At 38.9% G+C, this 22,172-nt stretch overlaps 1 protein-coding gene across 1 annotated transcript; it reads left to right on the top strand.

Moving 5' to 3' along the window:
* The first annotated feature begins 2,604 nt into the window (after nt 1-2,604).
* LOC147614433 (uncharacterized) lies at nt 2,605-4,945 on the top strand. The gene is made up of 3 exons (XM_086780454.1): nt 2,605-3,097; nt 4,061-4,498; nt 4,601-4,945. The coding sequence occupies exons 1-3, from the start codon at nt 2,698-2,700 to the stop codon at nt 4,858-4,860; spliced, it is 1,098 nt and encodes a 365-aa protein (XP_086636580.1). The 5' UTR covers nt 2,605-2,697; the 3' UTR covers nt 4,861-4,945.
* Nucleotides 4,946-22,172: the final 17,227 nt, after the last annotated feature.

Genomic DNA, 22,172 nt, shown 5'->3' with positions numbered 1-22,172 from the left:
TATGCGGGTTGATTGAGCATCTAGATGGTTCAAAATGGGCTTTAAAAGTTATAAAATTATAAAAGACTTGCATTATTAGCTAGTATGCCTAGAGTGCTGAATATTGATTTCATCCATACGTACCACATGCTGATGAATATTGAGTGCATCCATACTTATCACATGATAATAAATGTGGACAACTCTCGAGATTGAATAGAGAGTTAAACTCCCACCCATTCACATGCAATGTATTTACCTTAATATGCTACATCATTGACATAGGTTGGCTATATGATGGTAGGTCTATGTAAGGGTGTGATGTAACGATTAATGGCTGACTATTAGAGAGTATGAGACTACTAATCAACTCTTCAATATCAAACCCTCAGCAGTAAGTGACACGGGAGCTTAAGTTGTATCTAATTTCTAACTCATGTATAAGAATGCGACCAAATCCTATACTATTTTTTTTAAATGCAAAGAGAAAAACTTTAATGGAGAGAGAACATTGTGTTTGAGAAAAGATAGGTTCAACCTAGCCTAGAACTTGTTCAATCTTTAAAAAACCTTCTAAACAATTGATGGGAGAAAGAAACAAATTCCCCAAATAATAAGTCAAGATTTGGTTATAACTTGGTTAAAGTGTAAGGAATATGCTAGAATAAGATAAAAAGTTCCTCTTCAATCCACGGTTAAAAGGTTTGATGTAATCGTTAAAAATAAACTTTATAACACTAAACACTGGCCTAATGTGATGTAATAATTCTAGACTACGTTAAATGAGTTGGTATGTATTTACTACAATGGACATTTGAATATTTGGAAAGTCAAATCAAAGGTAGAAATTGTTTCACACTTGAGTGGAGGTCACCCATTCACTTTAGCACTAGGAGCTTACCGCGGCATAAGTACGGCTAGATACTAAAAGAGAGACTAGAATAAAACTTTATTGTTAGCTTGTGGAGTGCTAGAATTTGAAGGGTGACCACAAATTTTCATTTAAAGAGCTCATTTAACCTTGCATTTCTTTGTAAAGAGGTTGGGAGAACATACTACTATTTTTTCCAAAATCCTACTTTTATTTTTTTAAAGGGTATTATTTAATATCATCTTATGAAGGATAAAGTTTGTAACCTTCAAATTATAGCATTGAGGTGCATGTGCATGAGAACGAGATGACTCAGATCAAGGATAATTTTTGATAGGCTAGATCACCCTTCAAAATGACAGGTTTAATGGAAACTAGTTTTGTACATGCGCACTAATGCGGCACTACCCCCACCTGTGCATTGTAGGCCCTTTTATACAGTGTCAGTACTGCTATGTAGTTGGAGGAGGAGGAGAGGAGACGGTTTTAGAGGAGATGCTAAAGAGAGTGACATATGACAGGGGGAAAAGGTGTGCTTAGTAAAATAGATAGATAGATTTTTATATACCTTGTTGTCATGCCCCCACTTGTGCACTGCCTGCCCTTTTTGTGCAGTGCTAGACAGCTATGTGGTTGGAGGAGGAGGAGAGGAGATGGTTTTAGAGGAGATACTAAAGAGAGTGACATATGGTAGGGGGAAAACTTATGCTTACAAAAATAGTTAATTTTTTATATAACTTGTTGTCGCGCGATGACCACTAACACTATATTAGAGAAAATCCTCTTTTCCATTTGAAAAATGGGATCATGGTGAACTTGTCTAAAAGTTTATCAAAACCCCCTCATGTGACATATCATTAGAAAGATCTTGAAGAGTAGAATCTAAATCTACGATCTCCGATAAATTTGGAGTTGTTATGTTTACGATATGTCCAAAACTATATGGAGTAATTGACTCTCAAATATGAGATATTTCCCAAATCATCTAATATTGACTTAACTTAAAATAAGTGATAAGTGATTGTATTTAACAATCAAGGTGCCCAAAATGAGCATGAGGCCCATCAAAAAGCAACCTTGACCACGGCTCCAATTTTTTTTTTTAACCCTTAAAATTAAAGGCAAAGTGTAGGCGTAGCCAGAATTTAGACTTGAAAATCACTAAAAATTGTATAAACGCCAAGATTAAGATTTATAACTAAAATGTGCAAATTTCAACCCTTAAAATTAAAAGCAACATCGAATTCAACCGGGATTTCTAAATTTCAGCCGAGAAAATTTCAGCCGAGAAAATTGATCTAGTTATGTGAGCACTGACATTGACAAGGATGAGGATGAGGGCTTGGCAGCGGAGCAACTAACGCCCATCTGGTATTCAGGTTTGAGACATATAAAGGCAAGTTAGGGGTTGAGAAAATTTAAACGCAGAAAGAGACCATTTATAATACATGGAGCGCAGGACCTTTGTTTGCTACCTTGTGTTTTAGAGGTTTTGTGCGGCTTGCTCCCTCGCAAGCATTATTGAATGAATCGGTTATAATAGTGCTACTGTGCCTGGCAGCTCCCTCCAGCCTGCGTTGCTTCGACTTCGTCGGTTACTTTGTCAACCACCTTCTGCCCAGAATTGACTTTACCGGGCTTTTTCTGCTTTTCCGTCTTTTCAAGTGGTACTTCCAACAATATTTTCTCTCCTTTCGTTTTTACTTCTCTAGTTTTCATTCAATGCTTCCACTTTGCACTCCTCCTCAGCACTCTTGAAACCTGTGCAGACGACTTGGCCCCCGTCCACACTCCACTCATAGTCACTTTCAAGCACCCTTGAGAGATTTGGCGATCACTTGAACGCAATGGGGACGTGCAAGGATCCTCTCTTCACTGCTTTAATCTTGAGCCCCTTGCCCTCTACCTCTCCTGAGCATTCCAGCCACCACAGGAGTGAGACTGCTTTCCAGGGGCTTAGCCCCGCCGCCCACACTATTGGGGAGAGCTGCAAGGACTCGACTTCGAAGATGCTTCTGGGTCCTAACGAAGAGTCGAGGGTAGTGGGCTTGATTCCAGAGCAAATTGCTGCAAGTCAAGAGCCGGAGAACTCAGGGTTGAAGAAGGAGATGGATAGCAGTGTGCAGTCTCGGCTCTGTACTCGTGGCCACTGGAAGCCTTCCGAAGATGACAAGCTCAAGGGATTGGTGGCTCTCTATGGACCTCAGAACTGGAACCTCATTGCGGAGAAACTAGAGGGTAGATCAGGTACTAATCATGTCTGTGTTTGATCTCATGCCCTGTGCAATTAGGAATGGAATAAAACCTCATTTAAAAAAAATTAGTCTTATAATTATGTGGGTTTTCAGGCAGATGTAATGGGCTGTTATGCGTGAGATAACTGGACAGAAATGGATGTATGTTTAGTTGGTTTGGATTATATGTTATAGGTGTTGTTGGATTCCAGGAACTATCTCTGTTTAGTGGATTTGAGTTTACAGTGTGTAAGTTGGGTGAGATTATCTCAAAGTAATGCAATTCTACCTATTTACGGGCCAATTGATTACTATATTATTTTGTGGGTGTCAAATGGATCTTATGATATAGATTGGCCAAAATGGCGTATAATTAATTGGGGTTTATTTGGGTCAAGGTGTTTTTGCATTTTATTGCTGGCCTAACACGGTCTTTTCACTGCCTAGCACGGTTGGAGATGGAGAGTCCCAAGGATACGGGTTCGATTCTCCCCTGTGCAAGCAATGGCATTAGTGTTCTGATTACCTGGCATTAGTGTTGTGAGTAGAGTAGTTATATTTTCAAATACAAGTCAAAATTAAAAAAAACCATGATTTTGGGTAGGTTTTTGATCGATCGAATTTGGCACACTTTGTGAAGCTTCACCCCATTTCAATAGCATTATAATGCCGTTTTTGGCTTTCCCCTCCATTTCAATAGCATTATGATGCCGCTTTTGGCCAAGTTTACAGTGCAATTCTTAACAGGGCCGTGTTTGGCACAGTTAATGCAAAGTTTTGTGGCACATCCACTTCAGTTAACTGAATAATGGACGGTGGTTAAGGCCTGGGGCTGTTCAGGACCAGGTGTTTTATTTAAGTGCATTAAATCCTGTAGTGTATTATGGGGGTAATAGCATTGACAAATTGACTGCATTTTCGGCGTAGTAACGGTGAAGGTGTAGTGCCGGAATTTGAAGAGTTCATATGAATGCAGGTAAGAGCTGCAGGTTGAGGTGGTTCAATCAGTTGGACCCGAGGATCAACAGGAGGCCGTTTAGTGAGAAGGAGGAGGAGCGGCTACTGGCGGCGCATGGTGTGTATGGGAACAAGTGGGCGATGATAGCCAGGATGTTCCCCGGCCGGACAGACAACGCAGTGAAGAACCACTGGCACGTAATCATGGCCCGGAAGTGCAGGAGGCAGCTGCACTCGCGCCGCCCTCCTCACATGAAGAGAAACTCCGGCAATCCCGACCGCCCCAACTCCGGCAAGCCCGACGTCCCCGACCACATGATCGTCGTTCCCCCTCTCCATCAGCACCATCATTATCATGAGCCCTTTAATCAGGCCGAGATCCACGAGCCCTTGGTTAGCCTGCTGCACTGCACTACGTCCAGCGCCGCGGCGCCGGCAAGCTTTGCGCCGCCTGCCGGTAAGCCCCTTTTATGAACTCGTAGCTTATCTCGCTGTCATCATAAACGCCCCTGATTACGTTCTTCCATTAACTTGCAAGGATTTGCGTTTCCAATCGCAGGGCCGGCACTCGTCCCTTGTCACAACCACACACCTGCAAAAGCAGAGACTGCAGTTGGCGACGTTAACCATTCTAGCCCTAATGCCTCCTCTTTATCAACAATTACAACATCCTCCTCTGCAGCAACATTAACAGCAACAACAAGGTGGCTCTTGGGCTCCTCAGATCCAATTACCAATCAGCCGAAGCCAACCATGGCCGCTGCTATGCAGCAAAAGCGGCCAGACTTCATAGACTTCCTAGGTGTAGGAGTTAGGTGATTAATGATAATCTCTACAGAGCTACCTGGAGGCGTTTCAGCTACACACGCAATGTAGTCTTGGCACATGCATGGTGCGCCGAATACATGCTCTAATCTCCTTCTTTTTGCTCTAATTGCAGCTTTTCTCTTGTCTATTAAAAAAACCATTCTCCAGTCATGTACAACGTAATGCACAGATAGTGACGTAGAAGAAGCGCACGAGAACAGCGTTCATTAATACCGTTTGATCTCATTGCTTACAATTGATAAACGAGCCCGTAGCTTGTAGAGAAGTCACATGTGTGCCTTTTCATTAGCATTAATTGTGATTGGTGATTAAATAGATTCACTTAAGTTAACTCGTTATTAATTATTATTTTTCCTTCTCTTTCTAAAGAAAAACCTGAGCGAATAAAAAACTTGTTTTCACAATCAACTCGAGTCGGCTGTGAGCTCAGGAGTCTGCATGCATGCGCGAATCTAGGGTCTAACTGGGTTCGTCTCCTCCCCTCTCTATCCTCTGTCTTTCAAGCCTCATTCTGCAGAGGCGCAACAGCACCACCCCCACCCCCTCGGTGCATGGGCACCGAGTGGAGGGGTACCCCATGCAGTGAGTGGAGGGGTACCCCCACTCTGGTTAGGGCGCAAAGTTGTGGCACTGGTTTAGTGGTCGCGCAGAGCCCCCTGTTGGGAAGATGAGATCCAGTACCATCTCACCAGCAGTTTCCCCCGTGTCTCCAGTCATAGACCACAACCGTGAGACCCTGACGAGCAACGACTAGGTTATCAATGATTTCTTGGAAACCAAAAAGCAATTGGAGGAATCCGCTACATGAGCTGCATGTTTCCCTTCATCTATTGCATGCAGCCCACCACCATGCCTACCATCTACATTATCATCATGTGTGATAATTATTTGGTGAGAACTTCAATGGATCAAAATCTCTTTCATCAGCAGTTTTAGGCATAAGCTACACAAATAGGTGCTTCAACCAATGTTGTTGAGACAACCACGTGGGTTACACACCTTCACATGCATGACTTGTGGGACCTTCGGCACCCATATGTAATCTAGGGCACTATAACACCTATTGTTGTAGCTTTGGGATCTTCTTGAGGATCATGGGCTTCATTTGATAGTATCTTCCTTGAAAAATATATTTGATCTCCAAGTCACATTAGCTTGGAATTGATAACACAAAAGGATCTTCATTGGCATCATGGGGAGACTGAAGAGCTGAACATGTTTTACTGCTACAGAATCAAGTCAATGAAAAAAACGAGGCTTCCAAGAAGCCACCATCGAAGGACAATACAACTTTCTCTCTATGTAATCCTCTTTCTAGTAAACCATTGGTCTGCTTGCCCCCACACTTGGTATCTTTTATGGAAAAGGATTACTAAGCCATGTGTTTGGTAGGACTACTGTTCGGGCCAAGACCCCCTGTAGATTTCTTAAGGAGTTGGGTTAGAGATAATTGGTCTGCCATTGGTGTAGTTGTAGAAATTATCCAGGCCCTGCCCAATGGATACTATATATTTGTATTCAAAGAAGCTGACATGGCCCTCAAACACTACAAGACAATGCTTCCATACACGCGATAAGTTACGGGCACGTGTATGGTCACGCATGTACATGAGTAACATCGGGCGTGTGTATATGGGCATCTAAACTCGCGTATATATTGAGTTCATAAATTCGTGTAATAGAGCGTAAAAAATATATTTGACACAGATATACACGCTTTGTTACACGTGAGAACAAATATTATTTAAGAAAAAATCCATACCTTTAAAAACATATAAACCATCTCATAGTACATTACAATATATATCATTACACAATCCCACTACATGCATTTACAACAATATATATTCAAAAACAAATCATGAGATGATAATTAAAAGACAACATATACAATAGAATTGTCATCAATTTAGAACGATACAATGATGGATTGGTTAGGATTCGATCTCATCTTCAATAAGATCCATCCTTGCCAAGCGATCAACATCAATATCCATTTGATCAATTTGTAAGGCTATGATTAAATTTATTCCACTATCGATATTCTGTCCATTGATAATGGTACCAATGCCCTGATCATCCTCATCAACATCACCATCATCATCAATGGTAGGGTCATCCTCATGATCATGAGAAATGGCATGCTCATCCTCATTATCATGATCATCTCTTATTTCCTGATCGTCGATCACAATATCTTCATTGGCATGTTCGACATCATCTTCATTGCGGCCTGCTACATCCTCCATATGCTCCATATCAGTGAATGTATTGCACATCACTTTGGAACGTGGTACAACATGGATGACATACCACCATTTAGTGTTATGCACCATTGGCAGATAGATAACCTACTCAAATACACATACTGTGATGTATTAGCATATCAAAAGTCAAGGGATACGTGAGCTTAGATATATATGTACATGAAACACATTAGTAAAAAAACGCATACCTGCTCACATTGTTGTGGCAATACGAGCCTATCTTTCTTTGTTTGCCAAAACTTTGTAGAGTCAACAGTTACATAGCCACTTGCATGGCATTTTATCGTTGCATTAGGCCCTTTTTCCACCACGTTCATTTGCCATTTGACATCCAAAACATATACAAAGAAGCGATGAAAGTCAAGCCTAAATATGTCTTTGATTGTGCCACAATAATCATCCATTTTTCCATTGGCTCCCTCAACTAATGACACCGCAATCTTGTGTATTCCTCTTATCATCAATTCTTTGTGTATTCCTCTTATCATCAATTCTTTGTATTCGAAAATGCTTTCCTTCACACCACATAGCATTGAACATAGTGCACTGGATCAAAATAGAAGCAATATTTGTGTAAGCAATGTGAATAAATATTAAAAGCAAATCACTTACAACTAGTGCAAAACATTAGTTCTATATACCTATCACATGCATCCTCGTGCATACTCCTATTCTTCCACACTGTGATATGCAGCCCCTCGTCTCTCTCTGCTCTCTCCATTTCCTCATGCAACCAATCAACATGGATATTATTCGGAAGTGTTGCTAGATGCTTAGGGTACGCCTTACGAGAGCCATGTTACCTCCGAAAGAGAGCTCTTTCTGCTTGCCTTCTTGTCTTTGCATCCTCATATCTTGTAATACATCTGCTCATCACATCACTATTAAGAATGCATCCTCATATCTTGTAATACATCTGCTCATCCTCATATCTTGTAATACATCTGCTCATCACATCACTAATAAGAATGCAAGTGAAAGTGAGATCATCAATCAATGCTCTGTCAATTACTTTACTTTGTCCTTTTCCTTGAGGCACAATAGAGGTCATCCTCAAGTCCTCTTCATTGCTCCATAGTCGCGGCAAAGAGCTATTCACTTGACTAAGCAATTCTGAAATATATACAAGAGACTCTTGTATCAACCAACCCTCGGCCATGCTTCCTTCGGGCCTTGCACTTTGCCTCACAAAGTCTTTTAAGGTCTTCATGAAGTGCTCTAGGAAGAACATCCAACGTGCATGCATAGTGCCACATAAAGCAATTTCGTCCACCAAATGCACAATGAGATGTAGTTGGCTTGTGAGAATGGTTCGCAGAAAAGTTTCCTCTACCAAACAAACCACCTCCACTGCCATAACACGCATCATCCAACGTGGCTGGCAGGGATTTAATATTCACGTGATCACAAGATTTTTTGTGATAATAACACATGTGAACAAGTTATTCACATGTTCTCATGTTACCGTTCACAAAATAACAAGTCACTTGCCATTTGGGAACCCCTTAAAAGCTTGGCTACACATGGGAATAAGCTATTCACATGTTCTCGTGTTACCATCTTCATATAATAGCAGGTCACTGGCCACCTAAGAAGATTTTTTATGCCCGAAAAAGATAATTTCTTTTGGCCCTTGTGAAAGCTTTGTGAATATAACATGTAATCACAAGATTTTTTGTGTTATTAAAATGTTCACATGTTCTCGTTTACGTCAATGAAATCCCTGGTTCCTGGATTAATTACTTTGAAACTAACATATCTGAAAAACAAATCAAAGTGCAAGATATAATGAAGGGTGATCTGACATGGATTTTACATACCTCACAAGCTCGCCCGTCTTATAAATACATTTTTTCAAACTCTTGTTTGCACAATGGTTGATGCTAGTAGGTAGTATGAACTGTGCACATAAGAGCACATGTATATATGGTTTGAGGCATTACAAAATTTTTAATTTCAACGTATAAGACTTGGAAAACACTTACTTGGAGCATCTTGTGCCAATCGTGGGACTTCAACCCGTATAGTTGCTCAACACCTCTTTTCTTAGTGGTTGTAAAGGCTCCTTCAACGATCTCATGCATCCAATGGGAGTACGCAAAGTAGTGATGGCATGCTTTACCTGCTTCTCCTCCTGCTTTGATATAATCCATGGTGCACACAGAAGACGAACGTGCCCACCCTCCTCTCGTGGTGGCCAAGCTTGACGCATCCGTCTTGCAACCTGCAAGTCCTCTCGTACACTGACATTGTCTCGTTTACCAATAACATGTTCCCAAATACTAGATGGCACATTCTTGAAGATGTGCATGGGATCAAGAAGATGGTTGATCTTGAGATGGGTCCAATATGGTAGCCGAAAAAAATGGAGTACCTACACACAAGAGATGCCATGACATGATTGCTCTATGTGATCTTTAATCCAATTAGAGACTACACAAAAGAAAATTGAAAAACTATGTGATCTATGTGATCTTTAATCCAATTAGAGACTACACAAAAGAAAATTGAAAAACTATTCTCATCAATGTTGATTTTATGCATAAATAGATGCATAAAGAATTTATTTTTATTCCAAAAGAGTTATTCTCATCAATTTTGATTTTATGCATAGAAAGATGCATAAAGAAATTTATTTTTAATTCAAAAGAGTTATTCTCATTAAAATTGAATTTATCCATAGAAAGATGCATAAAAGTTTTATTATTATTTCGAAAATGTTATTCTCCTTATTGAAATTATGTGTAAATAGATGTGCGAATCGGATAGCTGGGAATGAATGGATGGATAGATGTGATGAGAATAGAAGTGTGAGAATGAGAGGTAAATAGATGTGATGCAAATCAAATAGATGAGAATGAATGGCTGGATAGATGTGATGAGAAAAGATGTGATGAGAATGAGAGGTAAAGAGATGTGATGAGATGTGATGTGAATATGATAGATGGGAATGAATAGATAGATGGATGCGATGAGAATAGGAGTGACAAGAATGTGAGGTGAATAGATGTGATGAGAAGTAATGTGAATCAGATAGATGGGAATGAATGGATGGATGGATGTGGATGTATGTGAAGAATAGAAGTGGATATATGTGAAGAATGGAAGTGGATGTATGAGAAAGAATGGAAGTGGATGTATGAGAAAGAATGGATGTGGATATATGTATGTGAAAGGATGGATGTGGAAGTATGTTAAAGAATGGATGTGGATGTATGTGAAGGATGGATGTGGAAGTATGCTAAAGAATGGATGTGGATGTATGTGAAAGAATGGATGTGGATGTATGTGAAGGATGGAAGTGGATGTATGAGAAAGAATGGATGTGGATGTATGTATGTGAAAAGATGGATGTGGATGTATGTGAAAGAATGGATGTGGATGTATGTGAAAAGATGGATGTGGATGTATGTGAAAGGATAGATGTGGATGTGTATGTGATAAGTATGGATGTATGTGAAAGGATAGATGTGGATGTGTATGTGATAAGTATGGATGTGGATGTATGTGGATGTGAATGTGATGGATATGAACGAGGATAGAGGTGATGAGATGGAAGTAAATTGGATAGATATGAATGATAAAGGATGTGAATGAATGATATGGGATGTGAATAAATGTGTTAGCATGTGAATCAGGAAGTGAATGAATGTGAATGAATGTGATAACCTGTGAATACGGATGTGAATAAAATGATATAGGATGTGAATGAATGTGATATGATGTGAAATGGATGTGTTAAGATGCGATGTAAACTAGATAGATGTTAATGTATGTGAAGTCATGAGATGTATGGGTAGATGCAAGTGGATGAGATTTGATGAGGATAAATGAGGAATTAAGAGTTGAGGTAGAAAAAGATGTGATTAGATAAGAACGGGAATACTTATGAAATTGTGTGGATGATGTGGATTGATGTGGATGGATGTATGAATGATGTGGATTGATGTGGATGGATGTATGAATGATGTGGATTGATGTGAATGATGTGGACTGATGAGTGGATGATATAAATTGATGTGAATGTTGTGGATTGATGAGTGAATGATATAAATTGATGTTGATGATGTGGATTGGTGTGTGTATGATGATGAGTGAATGATGTGGATGATGTGGATGGATGATGTGGATGATGTGGATGGATGTATGGATGATGTGGATTGATGTGTGGATAATGTGGATTAACGTGAATGGATGTGAGGATGATGTGGATTGATGTGTGGATAATGTGGATTAATGTGAATGGATGTGAGGATAATGTGGATTGATGTGGATGGATGTATGGATGATGTGGATTGATGTGTGGATGATGCGATTGGATGTGATTTGATGTGAGAATGATATGATGTGATAGGAATCGATGAAGAAAATAAAATTGTGGTAAGATGGATGTATGGATGATGTGGATTGATGTGTGGATGATGCGATTGGATGTGATTTGATGATGTGGGAATGATGTGATAGGAATCGATGAAGAAAATAAAATTGTGGTAAGATGAGAAAAGATGGGGACTAATGTAAAAGGATGCGGAGTAATGAGAAAAGATGGAAATATTGTCGGAACTGTATTTATATGAGAAACCTATTTTTAAATGACTATTTTATGTCAAGAATGCTAGGGAAGCATTTTGATCGTCTTGTGAATGAGATCGTGGAGACCTATCTATTAAAGTTGCAACTGCTGAGGACGGAGAGTCAACGGAGGACGTCTCGCGTAGCAAGGTCGGCCGAGGTCTTGACCAGCCTCGGTTTGATTTAAATGGTGAGCTTCCTATACAATGGATGAGGGACCAAGGAAGCGGCCTATGCGTGAAGCGCTAGGTGACCTGCGAAGGATCCTAGAGGGTACTGACCATACGGTGCTCAGGCTCTGGGTCGTCGAAGATACCCACAAGTACGTCGAGGAAGATATTGGAACAAGGAGTAAGAGTTGTTTTCTGAATTCGGGCATGGATCTGGTTGATTGACCTTGCTGGTCCTCAACAACGGATGCATCCATGGCTCTTTTATATGGATCTGTTGGTCGCTGATCTTCAATGGAGATTCCATCTGGAAATTTTTATGTGATCATATTGCCGGCGGGTATTATGAGCTAGGAACTATTGAAAAGGCCCCTGAGTAAACAAGTGGTGAGCGTTTTGGTTGCCAATGATGTCCTAGGTACACCGATAAAGGAAGGATTTGGAAAGTAGGATTCAACTGGATAGTTAGAGGATTATGATCAGTAACACTATGGTTTAATTAAACGATTGTTTTAAAGATTGTTGAATCTATGAAAAAGGCAAGTTTGTATTGGGTGTGTAAATGGTGTGACTAGTTTTATGTTTGCATGAATATCTAGCTAGGGGACCTGGGAACTCTTTTCCCTGGTACCCGAGACAAAACCTAACCAAAATTCCTAATTGGATCCCATCACTACAGTGGTTGGGTGGTTGGCTAACCTATGGGACTGGATGGGGTTAGGCTGGATTATGGATCCCATCACTACAGTGGTTGGCTAACCCATGGGACTGGTGGATGGGGTTAGGCTGGATTATGGATCCAGCCTAACCCATCACTACAGTGGTTGGGTGGTTGGCTAACCCATGGGACTGGATGGGGCTAGGCTAGATGATGGATCCAGCCTAACCCATCACTACAGTGGTTGGGTGGTTGGCTAACCCATGGGACTAGGGGTTAGGCTGGATGATGAATCCCTAAATCGAGACTCAATTTTTGTATAGTACGATAGATGAAGTAAGTCTCGGACAAAAATTGTTCTATGGAAAAGAATCAATGGCTGTGCCTCTCGATGAGAAAAAAAGCGTTGGTCTCTATGATCCAAGTACAATCTTTTCCCTTATCTGACTATGGGACTTACGGGTTAGGTCAGATAGGTTCTGTTAGTTAAGGCATTTGACTACGTTAGAGAAAAGTTATCCTGGAGGAATCGCCCGTGCTTTTCGGGCGGCAAGGGAAGTTTTTCCGATTTCGATTTTGGAAGAACCGATGGATTAGTCTCTTGTCCGGATATCCGTGGGCGAGGCCCCGAGTGTGGGACCTTGCCCCACGCAAGAAGTGCTACTTCAGCTGCTAGCACCCCTGAATTCGTTGCACGGTGGGGTCAGGGATCTTACAGTTGGTATCAGAGCAAATTGGCTAATGAGGATCAACCGAGAAGCCAAGAATGTCAAAAAAATATGAAGTAGCAGTAAAGGGTTATAATTGTGTGATAAAATTCATACAAATTGATATTCAAACTGAAATTCATAAATTGATAATTGGATCTTCACATGGAAGTACCACAATTGTATGGAATCCCTGACTTGCTTGAGGCCTAGACATGATGGTATTTACCTTATAGTTCCAAGGACCGTGACTACCCGTATATACCGAGGGTATAACTATAGCTCTTTACTGGTAGTATATACGAGTAAATCTAAGACTTGAAATTATAAGCATTAATACTATTGAGACGATGAATTTAAATGTGGTTGATATGATTTTAAATTCTGATTGAGAAATGACGAGTTGATTTGGATTTTGATTGAAAAATGAAGATTTCTAAATTTTGGCTGAATTTTAATAACTAAGCAAAACCACAATGAGGATAAATGGGACGAATCCTTGTGATAATGTTCCTAGCTAGAACAACGTTAATGACTTCAGCAAATCACTATGAGATTAGTGGATTGTGCTGGCAGTTTGCTGCTGTAACACTTAACCCAGCGGATCAAGTTAAGGGGGTGTCAAATTAAAAATCTATAAAATTAAAAATTTCCATGGTGGCACTGTTCAAATAGAAATCTCGGTCTAATGGACCATTATTCTGATAAGGATTTGAATGTTATGATCTGAGTGAATTGTTATCTAATGATGAGTTTTATATAAGGGATCTTTATCCCCAGATTTTGTTGGGTTCTCTAGACTATGAGGAACCCAGAATCAGTTGGATCATAAGGAAAAGAATTCTCCTCTAGTTTTGCGAGATGAGGACATCTCGCATTTTTTAAGTGGGGTAGAATGTAAGATTCCTCCCGAGTCTCTCAGAATGTCCAGTATCTTCCCCTATAATCAAATCCCTCTTCAAAAAAGAAAGATCTTGTTTCTACCTGTTTTGGCTTAGAGAGAGAAAATATTCTAGAAAGAGGTTATTTAGATTTTGGATATTTTTGGATTGAAAAATATCTCTTCTTATTAAAATAAATTCCCCCAAAACAGAAGTTCACAAAGATTTTCAGAAGGTGCATTAGAAATCAATTATAATCTGTTCAAAAGGCCTTATCTTGGAGGTCCAGATTTTCAAAAAATTTTAAACTAAGGTTCTGAGAGGCCAATCAGATTCATCCAAATGTATGGAGGAGGTAAATGAAGAAATAAAGAAAATCCCCCCAAAAATGAGTAAATACTCACATAAGATGAAGAGTTGACTAAGGACAAGGATATTAGTTAAAAAAGAAGAGATATTTAGTGAAATGATGCATTTTTGACACCTCAGTGTGGGGGGATTCCCCTCATGAAGGAGGAACCTATTTCACATGTGTGGGTGAGTTTTAAACTCACAAATAATGAGATATTCTCATCTCTCCTCTCTCTTGCTTCAACTAGATCCAAAAAGTAAGCTAAACTGACCTAAAAATGGTCAAAAATTGACCAAACTGATCTCGAAAATTCTAGAATCAGTTTGCTTGGTTAGAGGCTCACTTTTTCTTATAAATAGAAGCCTCCCCCTTTGTTAAAGCTTAATAGTGTTTTATGCACTGTTACTCTGCTCCTCCCAGAGCCAAAAACTATGAATTTGTTAATATTTCATTAGTTTTTGTCCGTTCCCTCTTCTAAAGAATTGGTGGCCACTCTTGTTGCAAACAAGAGTAGATCCCTCAAACCATCAAGCCAAAGGAAAGCTCCCAGAAATTCATGTAAGTAAGAAATCTTACTTTTCTTTATTCTTTTAATGGTTTTCTGATTTTTTGTTATCTTTAAAATGATAAACAGATGCTATGCCTTGTTGGAAAGGCTTTCCCCCTCTCTTCTTCTTAAATTCATCCCTTCTTTATCCTAGTTAAGTAATCTAATTTTTGGAATTAAACTTTTCATATTGTTTCTCTTTTAAAAGTAGAATTTGATTAGTTTGGAATGCTTTAAACCAATTGGGGATAATTTTTAAGTAGTTTTAGGATAGAAAATTTAAAAAATGGTCAGCCATACAAAGGAGGTTATGGCAAAATTTTCTTAAATTTTATGAAATAACTTTTATCTTTTATTATTCAAAAAGAGTAATCCACATCGTTTGTGTATTCTAAAAGTGTTATTTTCATTCTATGCATAGAAAAATGCATAGTAGAAATAATTTTACTATAAAAGTTTTATTTCTATTAAAATTAAATTCTATGCATAGAAAGATGCATATTGGTTATTTTTTTATTATAAAAGAGTGATTTTAATTAGATTTTGATTTTTTGCATAAATAGATGCATAAAGAATTTATTTTTATTCCAAAAGAGTTATTCTCATCAATTTTGATTTTATGCATAAATAGATGCATAAAGATTTTTTTTTTCCAAAAGAGTTATTCTCATCAATTTTGATTTTTTGCATAAATAGATGCATAAAGAATTTATTTTCATTCCAAAAGAGTTATTCTCATCAATTTTGATTTTTTGCATACAAAGATGCATAAAGAAATATATTTTTAATTCAAAAGAGTTATTCTCATCAATTTTGATTTTATGCATAAATAGATGCATAAATAATTTATTTTTATTCCAAAAGAGTTTTTCTCATCAATTTTGATTTTATGCATAAATAGATGCAAAAAGAATTTATTTTTATTCCAAAAGAGTTATTCTCATCAATTTTGATTTTATGCATAAATAGATTCATAAAGAATTTTTTTTATTTCAAAAGAGTTATTCTCATCAATTTTGATTTTTTGCATAAATAGATGCATAAAGAATTTATTTTTATTCCAAAAGAGTTATTCTCATCAATTTTGATTTTATGCATAGAAAGATGCATAAAAATTCCAAAAAAGTTATTCTCATCAATTTTGATTTTATGCATAGAGAGTTGCATAAAGAAATTTTTTTTAATTCAAAAGAGTTATTCTCATCAATTTTGATTTTATGCATAAATAGATGCATAAAGAATTTATTTTTATTCCAAAAGAGTTATTCTCATCAATTTTGATTTTATGCATAGAAAGATGCATAAAGAAATTTATTTTTAACTCAAAAGATTTATTCTCATTAAAATTGAATTTATCCATAGAAAGATGCATAAAAGATTTATTTTGATTTTGAAAGTGTTATTCTCCCTAAAATTAAAATTATGCATAAATAGATGTGATGCGAATCAGATAGATGGGAATGAATGGATGGATAGATGTGATGAGAATAGAAGTGATGAGAATGAGAGGTAAATAGATATGATGAGATGTGATGCAAATCAAATAGATGAGAATGAATGGATGGATAGATGTGATGAGAATAGATGTGATGAGAATGAGAGGTAAATAGATATGATGAGATGTGATGCGAATCAAATAGATGAGAATGAATGGATGGATAGATGTGATGAGAATAGATGTGATGAGAATGAGAGGTAAATAGATGTGATGAGAATGAGAGGTAAATAGATATGATGAGATGTGATGCGAATCAAATAGATGAGAATGAATGGATGGATAGATGTGATGAGAATAGAAGTGATGAGAATGAGAGGTAAATAGATATGATGAGATGTGATGCGAATCAAATAGATGAGAATAAATGGATGGATAGATGTGATGAGAATAGATGTGATGAGAATGAGAGGTAAATAGATGTGATGAGATGTGATGCAAATCTGATAGATGGGAATGAATGGATGGATGGATGTGATGAGAATAGGAGTGACGAGAATGTGAGGTGAATAGATGTGATGAGAAGTAATGTGAATCAGATAGATGGGAATTGATGGATGGATGGATGTGGATGTATGTGAAGAATAGAAGTCAATATATGTGAAGAATGGAAGTGGATGTATGAGAAAGAATGGATGTGGATGTATGTATGTGAAAGGATGGATGTGGATGTATGTGAAGGATGTGGAAGGATGGATGTGGAAGTATGTTAAAGAATGGATGTGGATGTATGTGAAGGATGGATGTGGATGTATGTGAAAGAATGGATGTTGATGTATGTAAAGGATGGAAATGGATGTATGAGAAAGAATGGATGTGTATGTATGTATGTGAAAAGATGGATGTGGATGTATGTGAAAGAATGGATGTGGATGTATGTGAAAAGATGGATGCGGATGTATGTGAAAGGATAGATGTGGATGTGTATGTGATAAGTATGGATGTGGATGTGAATGTGATGGATATGAACGAGGATAGAGGCGATGAGATGGAAATAAATTGGATAGATATGAATGATAAAGGATGTGAATGAATGATATGGGATGTGAATGAATGTGTTAGCATGTGAATCAGGATGTGAATGAATGTGATAACCTGTGAATCAGGATGTGAATGAATGAAATAGGATGTGAATGAATGTGATATGAGGTGAAATGGATGTGATAAGATACGATGTAAACTGGATAGATGTTAATGTATGTGAAAAGATGCGATGTAAACTGGATAGATGTTAATGTATGTGAAGTGATGAGATGCATGGGTAGATGCAAGTGGATGAGATCTGATGAGGATAAACGAGGAATTAAGTGTTGAGGTAGAAAAAGATGTGATTAGATAAGAATGGGAATAGTTATGAAATTGTGTGGATGATGTGGATTGATGTGGATGAATGATGTGGATTGATGTGAATGATATGGATTGATGAGTATGATGTGGATTGATGTGAATGATGTGGATTGATGAGTGGATGATATAAATTGATGTGAATGATGTGGATTGATGAGTGGATTGATGAGTGGATGATATAAATTGATGTGGATTGGTGTGTGTATTATGAGTGAATAATGTGGATTGATGTGGATGATGTGGATGGATGTATGGATGATGTGGATTGATATGTGGATAATGTGGATTGATGTGAATGGATGTGAGGATAATGTGAATTGATGTGAATGGATGTGAGGATAATGTGAATTGATGTGGATGGATGTGAGGATAATGTGAATTGATGTGGATGGATGTATGGATGATGTGGATTGATGTGTGGATGATGCGATTGGATGTGATTTGATGTGGGAATGATGTGATGTGATAGGATTCGATGAAGAAAATAAAATTGTAGTAAGATGAGAAAAGATGGGGACTAATGTAAAAGGATGCGGAGTAATGAGAAAAGGATGCGGAGTAATGAGAAAAGATGGAAATATTGTCGGAACTATATCTATATGAGAAACCTATTTTTAAATGACTGTTTTATGTCAAGAATGCTGGGGAAGCATTTTGACCGTCTTGTGAATGAGGTCGTGGGGAAGCATTTTGACCGTCTTGTGAATGAGGTCGTGGAGACCTAAATTAAAGTTGCAACTGTTGACGGAGAGTCAACGGAGGACGTCTCGCGTAGCAACAAGGTCGCCCGAGGTCTTGACCAGCCTCGGTTCGATTTAAATGGTGAGCTTCCGGTACAGTGGATGAGGGACCAAGGAAGCGGCCTATGAGTGAAGCACTAGGTGACCTGCAAAGGATCCTAGAGGGTGCTGACCATACGGTGCTCGGGCTCTGGGTCGCCGAAGATACCCACAAGTACGTCGAGGAAGATATTAGAATAAGGAGTAAGAGTTGTTTTCTGAATTCGGGCATGGATCTGGTTGATTGACCTTGCTGGTCCTCAACGGATGAGTCCATGGCTCTTTTATATGGATCTGGTTGATTGACCTTGCTGGTCCTCAACGGATGAGTCCATGGCTCTTTTATATGGATCTGTTGGTCGATCTTGCTGATCTTCAACAGAGATTCCATTTGGATATTTTTATGTGATTATATTGCCGAGTACTATGAGCTAGGAACTATTGAAAAGGCCCCTGAGTAAACAGGTGGTGAGCGTTCTGGTTGCCAATGATGCCTAGGTACACCGATGAAGGAAGGAATTGGAAAGTAGGATTCAACTGGATAATTAGAGGATTATGATCAGTAACACTATGGTTTCATTAATTGATTATTTTAAAGATTGTTGAATCTGTGAAAAAGGCAAGTTCATATTGGGTGTATATGTGGTGTGACTAGTTTTATGTTTGCATGAATATCCGGCTAGGGGGCCTGGGAACTCTTTTCCCTGGTACCCGAGACAAAACCTAACCAAAATTCCTGATTGGATCCCATTACTACAATGGTTGGGTGGTTGGCTAACCCATGGGACTGGATGGGGTTAGTAGGCTGGACTGATGGATCCCTAAATCGAGACTCAATTTTTGTATAGTACGATAGATGAAGTAAATCCTGGACGAAAATTTTTCTATGGAAAAGAATCAACGGCTGTGCCTCTCAATGAAGAAAAAAGCATTGGTTATTAAAAGACTAAGGTCATGTAAAAGGGTAGGAGAAGGGTGTGTGTGTGAATGGACTTATGGTCCACTAGCTCACCTATTTAAAGGTGAAGATAGAAGGCATTAGGCATGGGGTGCAAAAGCCAAGTTGTATTTCTAAGCAAATTAATAAGCAGATCTCTTCTTGTATTTTGGGGTCTCTCTCCTCCACATGTTTGAATCTAGCATGAGCACCACGAATTCTAACATGTGGAGGAGAGAGACCCCAAAATACAAGAAGAGATCTTGCTTATTAAAGTTGCTTAGAAATACAACTTGGCTTTTGCACCCCATGCCTAATGCCTTCTATGGAGCCTTTATCTCTCACTTGAAGGGCCTTATGGCTCAGCTTGCATCACTTAATGCGAGAATGGATGAAGATGATGCAGTGGCTGTTTTGCTAAAAGTAGTTAAGAAGGTGTACCCCACCTTAGTCACCACCCTGCAGAACATACCTAATCCCACCCTTGAAGGAGTCATTCAATCTTGCCTTGATGAAGAAAAGAGGCCAAAGGGAGGAGCTAAATCTTCAAATGCATCAACTTCATTGAATATCGAACAAGCTTTGTCACATCAAGTGAGCAAAGTAAGGTGTACCCATTGCAAAAAGGTAGGTCATTTGGCAAATAATTGTTGGATCAAATATCCCAACAAGATGAAATGTAACAAGTGTAAACAAACGGGGCATATCACTTCTAAATTTCCTAACAAAGAGTCAGATGCTAACTTTGCATCAGCCTCTAACTCCTCTGAGAAATTGTTTTAAATCTCAGTGTAACAACACCTATATTCCTAAACCTTGTACGCCTAATGTTATAAAGGCAACCTATGTCCAATACCACCTATTCCAATTTTCTTCATAGTTGGTAATGAGGGGGGTATTAAAAGACTAAGGTCATGTAAAAGGGTAGGAGAAGGGTGTGTGTGAATGGACTTATGGTCCACTAGCTCACCTATTTAAAGGTGAAGCTAGAAGGCATTAGGCATGGAGTGCAAAAGCCAAGTTGTATTTCTAAGAAACTTAATAAGCAAGATCTCTTCTTGTATTTTGGGGTCTCTCTCCTCCACATGTTTGAATCTAGCATGAGCACCACAAATTCTAACATTGGTCTCTATGATCCAAGTACAATCTTTTCCCTGATCTGACTATGGGACTTACGGGTTTGGTCAGATCAGTTCTGTTAGTTAAGGCTTTTGACTGCATTAGAGAAAATTTATCCTGGAGGAATCGCCTGTGCTTTCTGGCAAGGGAAGTTTTTTCGAGTTTGGTTTTGGAAGAACCGATGGATTAGTCTCTTGTCCGGATATCCGTGGACGAGGCCTCGAGTGTGGGACCCTGCCCCACACAAGAAGTTCTACTTCAGCTACTAGCACCCCTGAATTCATTGCGCAGTGGGGTTAGGGATCCTACAGCACCACAGAGATACTGAAGATCAATCCGCCTGCTCTAAATGTGAAAGAGTTCAAGAATTGGAACCAAGGAGCAAGAAAAGTTATGTATTGGCTCTCTATCAGTATACAGGACACCATGATTGGGCACATACAGGATGCCAAGTCCCCCAAGGAGGCGTGGGACACCTTGGTAAAACTCTATGAAACGAATACCAAGGCACGAAAGATACCATTGAAGAATGAACTTCATACTGTGGAGAAAAAGAGTATGTCTGTGAATGACTATGCATTGAAGATCAAGGGTATTATGGAATCTCTTGCATCTATTGGCATTTCAGTAGATGATGATGATAAGGTGGAACTTGTCTGTCTACGTGGTCTCGGGACACAATACAAGGCGTTCAAGACGTCTATTCAGACTCGGGAAAACATTCCCAATTTCACAGATTTGGTGTCTATGTTGATTTTAGAAGAGAAGAGCTTGGGGGAAGACCAACAGTCTTCATCACAAAACAAAAATAGTTCAGAGCAACAGGCCCTCTACACAGACGTCTATTCAGACTCGGGAAAACATTCCCAATTTCATAGATTTAGTGTCTATGTTGATTTTAGAAGAGAAGAGCTTGGGTGAAGATTAATAGTCTTCATCACAAAACAAAAACAGTTCAGAGCAACAGGCCTTCTACACAAGTTCAGGAAGAGGACAAGGTAGAGGAGGCCGTGGACGCGGCCAAGGAGGTGGCCGTATAGATAATCAGAATTATGGCTAGCATCAGCAACAACAACAACAACACGCAAGTGGAAGAGGCCAATTCAGAGGCAGGGGGAGTCAAAGAGGTCGTGGAAATTGGCAAAGGTAGTATAATGATACACGTGGATGCTTTTATTATGGTAAGCCTGTGGATATGTGCAGGCAGATTGTTATAGGAAGCAGGCTGACATGCAAAATGGGAAATTGCTGCAAAACTATTAAGAGACTAAGGTTATGTAGAAGGGTGAGAGAAGGGTGTGAGTGTGAATGGACTTGAGGTCCACTTGTTCACCTATTTTAAGGTGAGGCCATGAGGCATTTTGCATGAGAGCAAGGCCTAGTTGTATGTATAAGCAACTTAATAAGCAAGATATTATTCTTGTATTTTGTGAGTCTCTCCTCTCCACACACTTGATCTAGCATGAGCACCA

This window comes from Cibotium barometz, chromosome 42, assembly GCF_041138505.1.
Source record: "Cibotium barometz isolate CiBa-2024 chromosome 42, ASM4113850v1, whole genome shotgun sequence".
In the NCBI taxonomy this organism is placed as follows: domain Eukaryota; kingdom Viridiplantae; phylum Streptophyta; class Polypodiopsida; order Cyatheales; family Cibotiaceae; genus Cibotium; species Cibotium barometz.
Note: the sequence above shows the minus strand (reverse complement) of the source record. Positions and strands in the feature narration are given on the sequence as shown.

Coding starts and splice junctions, on each gene's coding strand:
- LOC147614433 (XM_086780454.1), top strand. CDS start 2,698: ATGGGGACGTGCAAGGATCCTCTCTTCACTGCTTTAATCTTGAGCCCC. Junction 3,098..4,060: donor GAAACTAGAGGGTAGATCAG/GTACTAATCATG, acceptor ATATGAATGCAG/GTAAGAGCTGCAGGTTGAGG. Junction 4,499..4,600: donor AAGCTTTGCGCCGCCTGCCG/GTAAGCCCCTTT, acceptor TTCCAATCGCAG/GGCCGGCACTCGTCCCTTGT.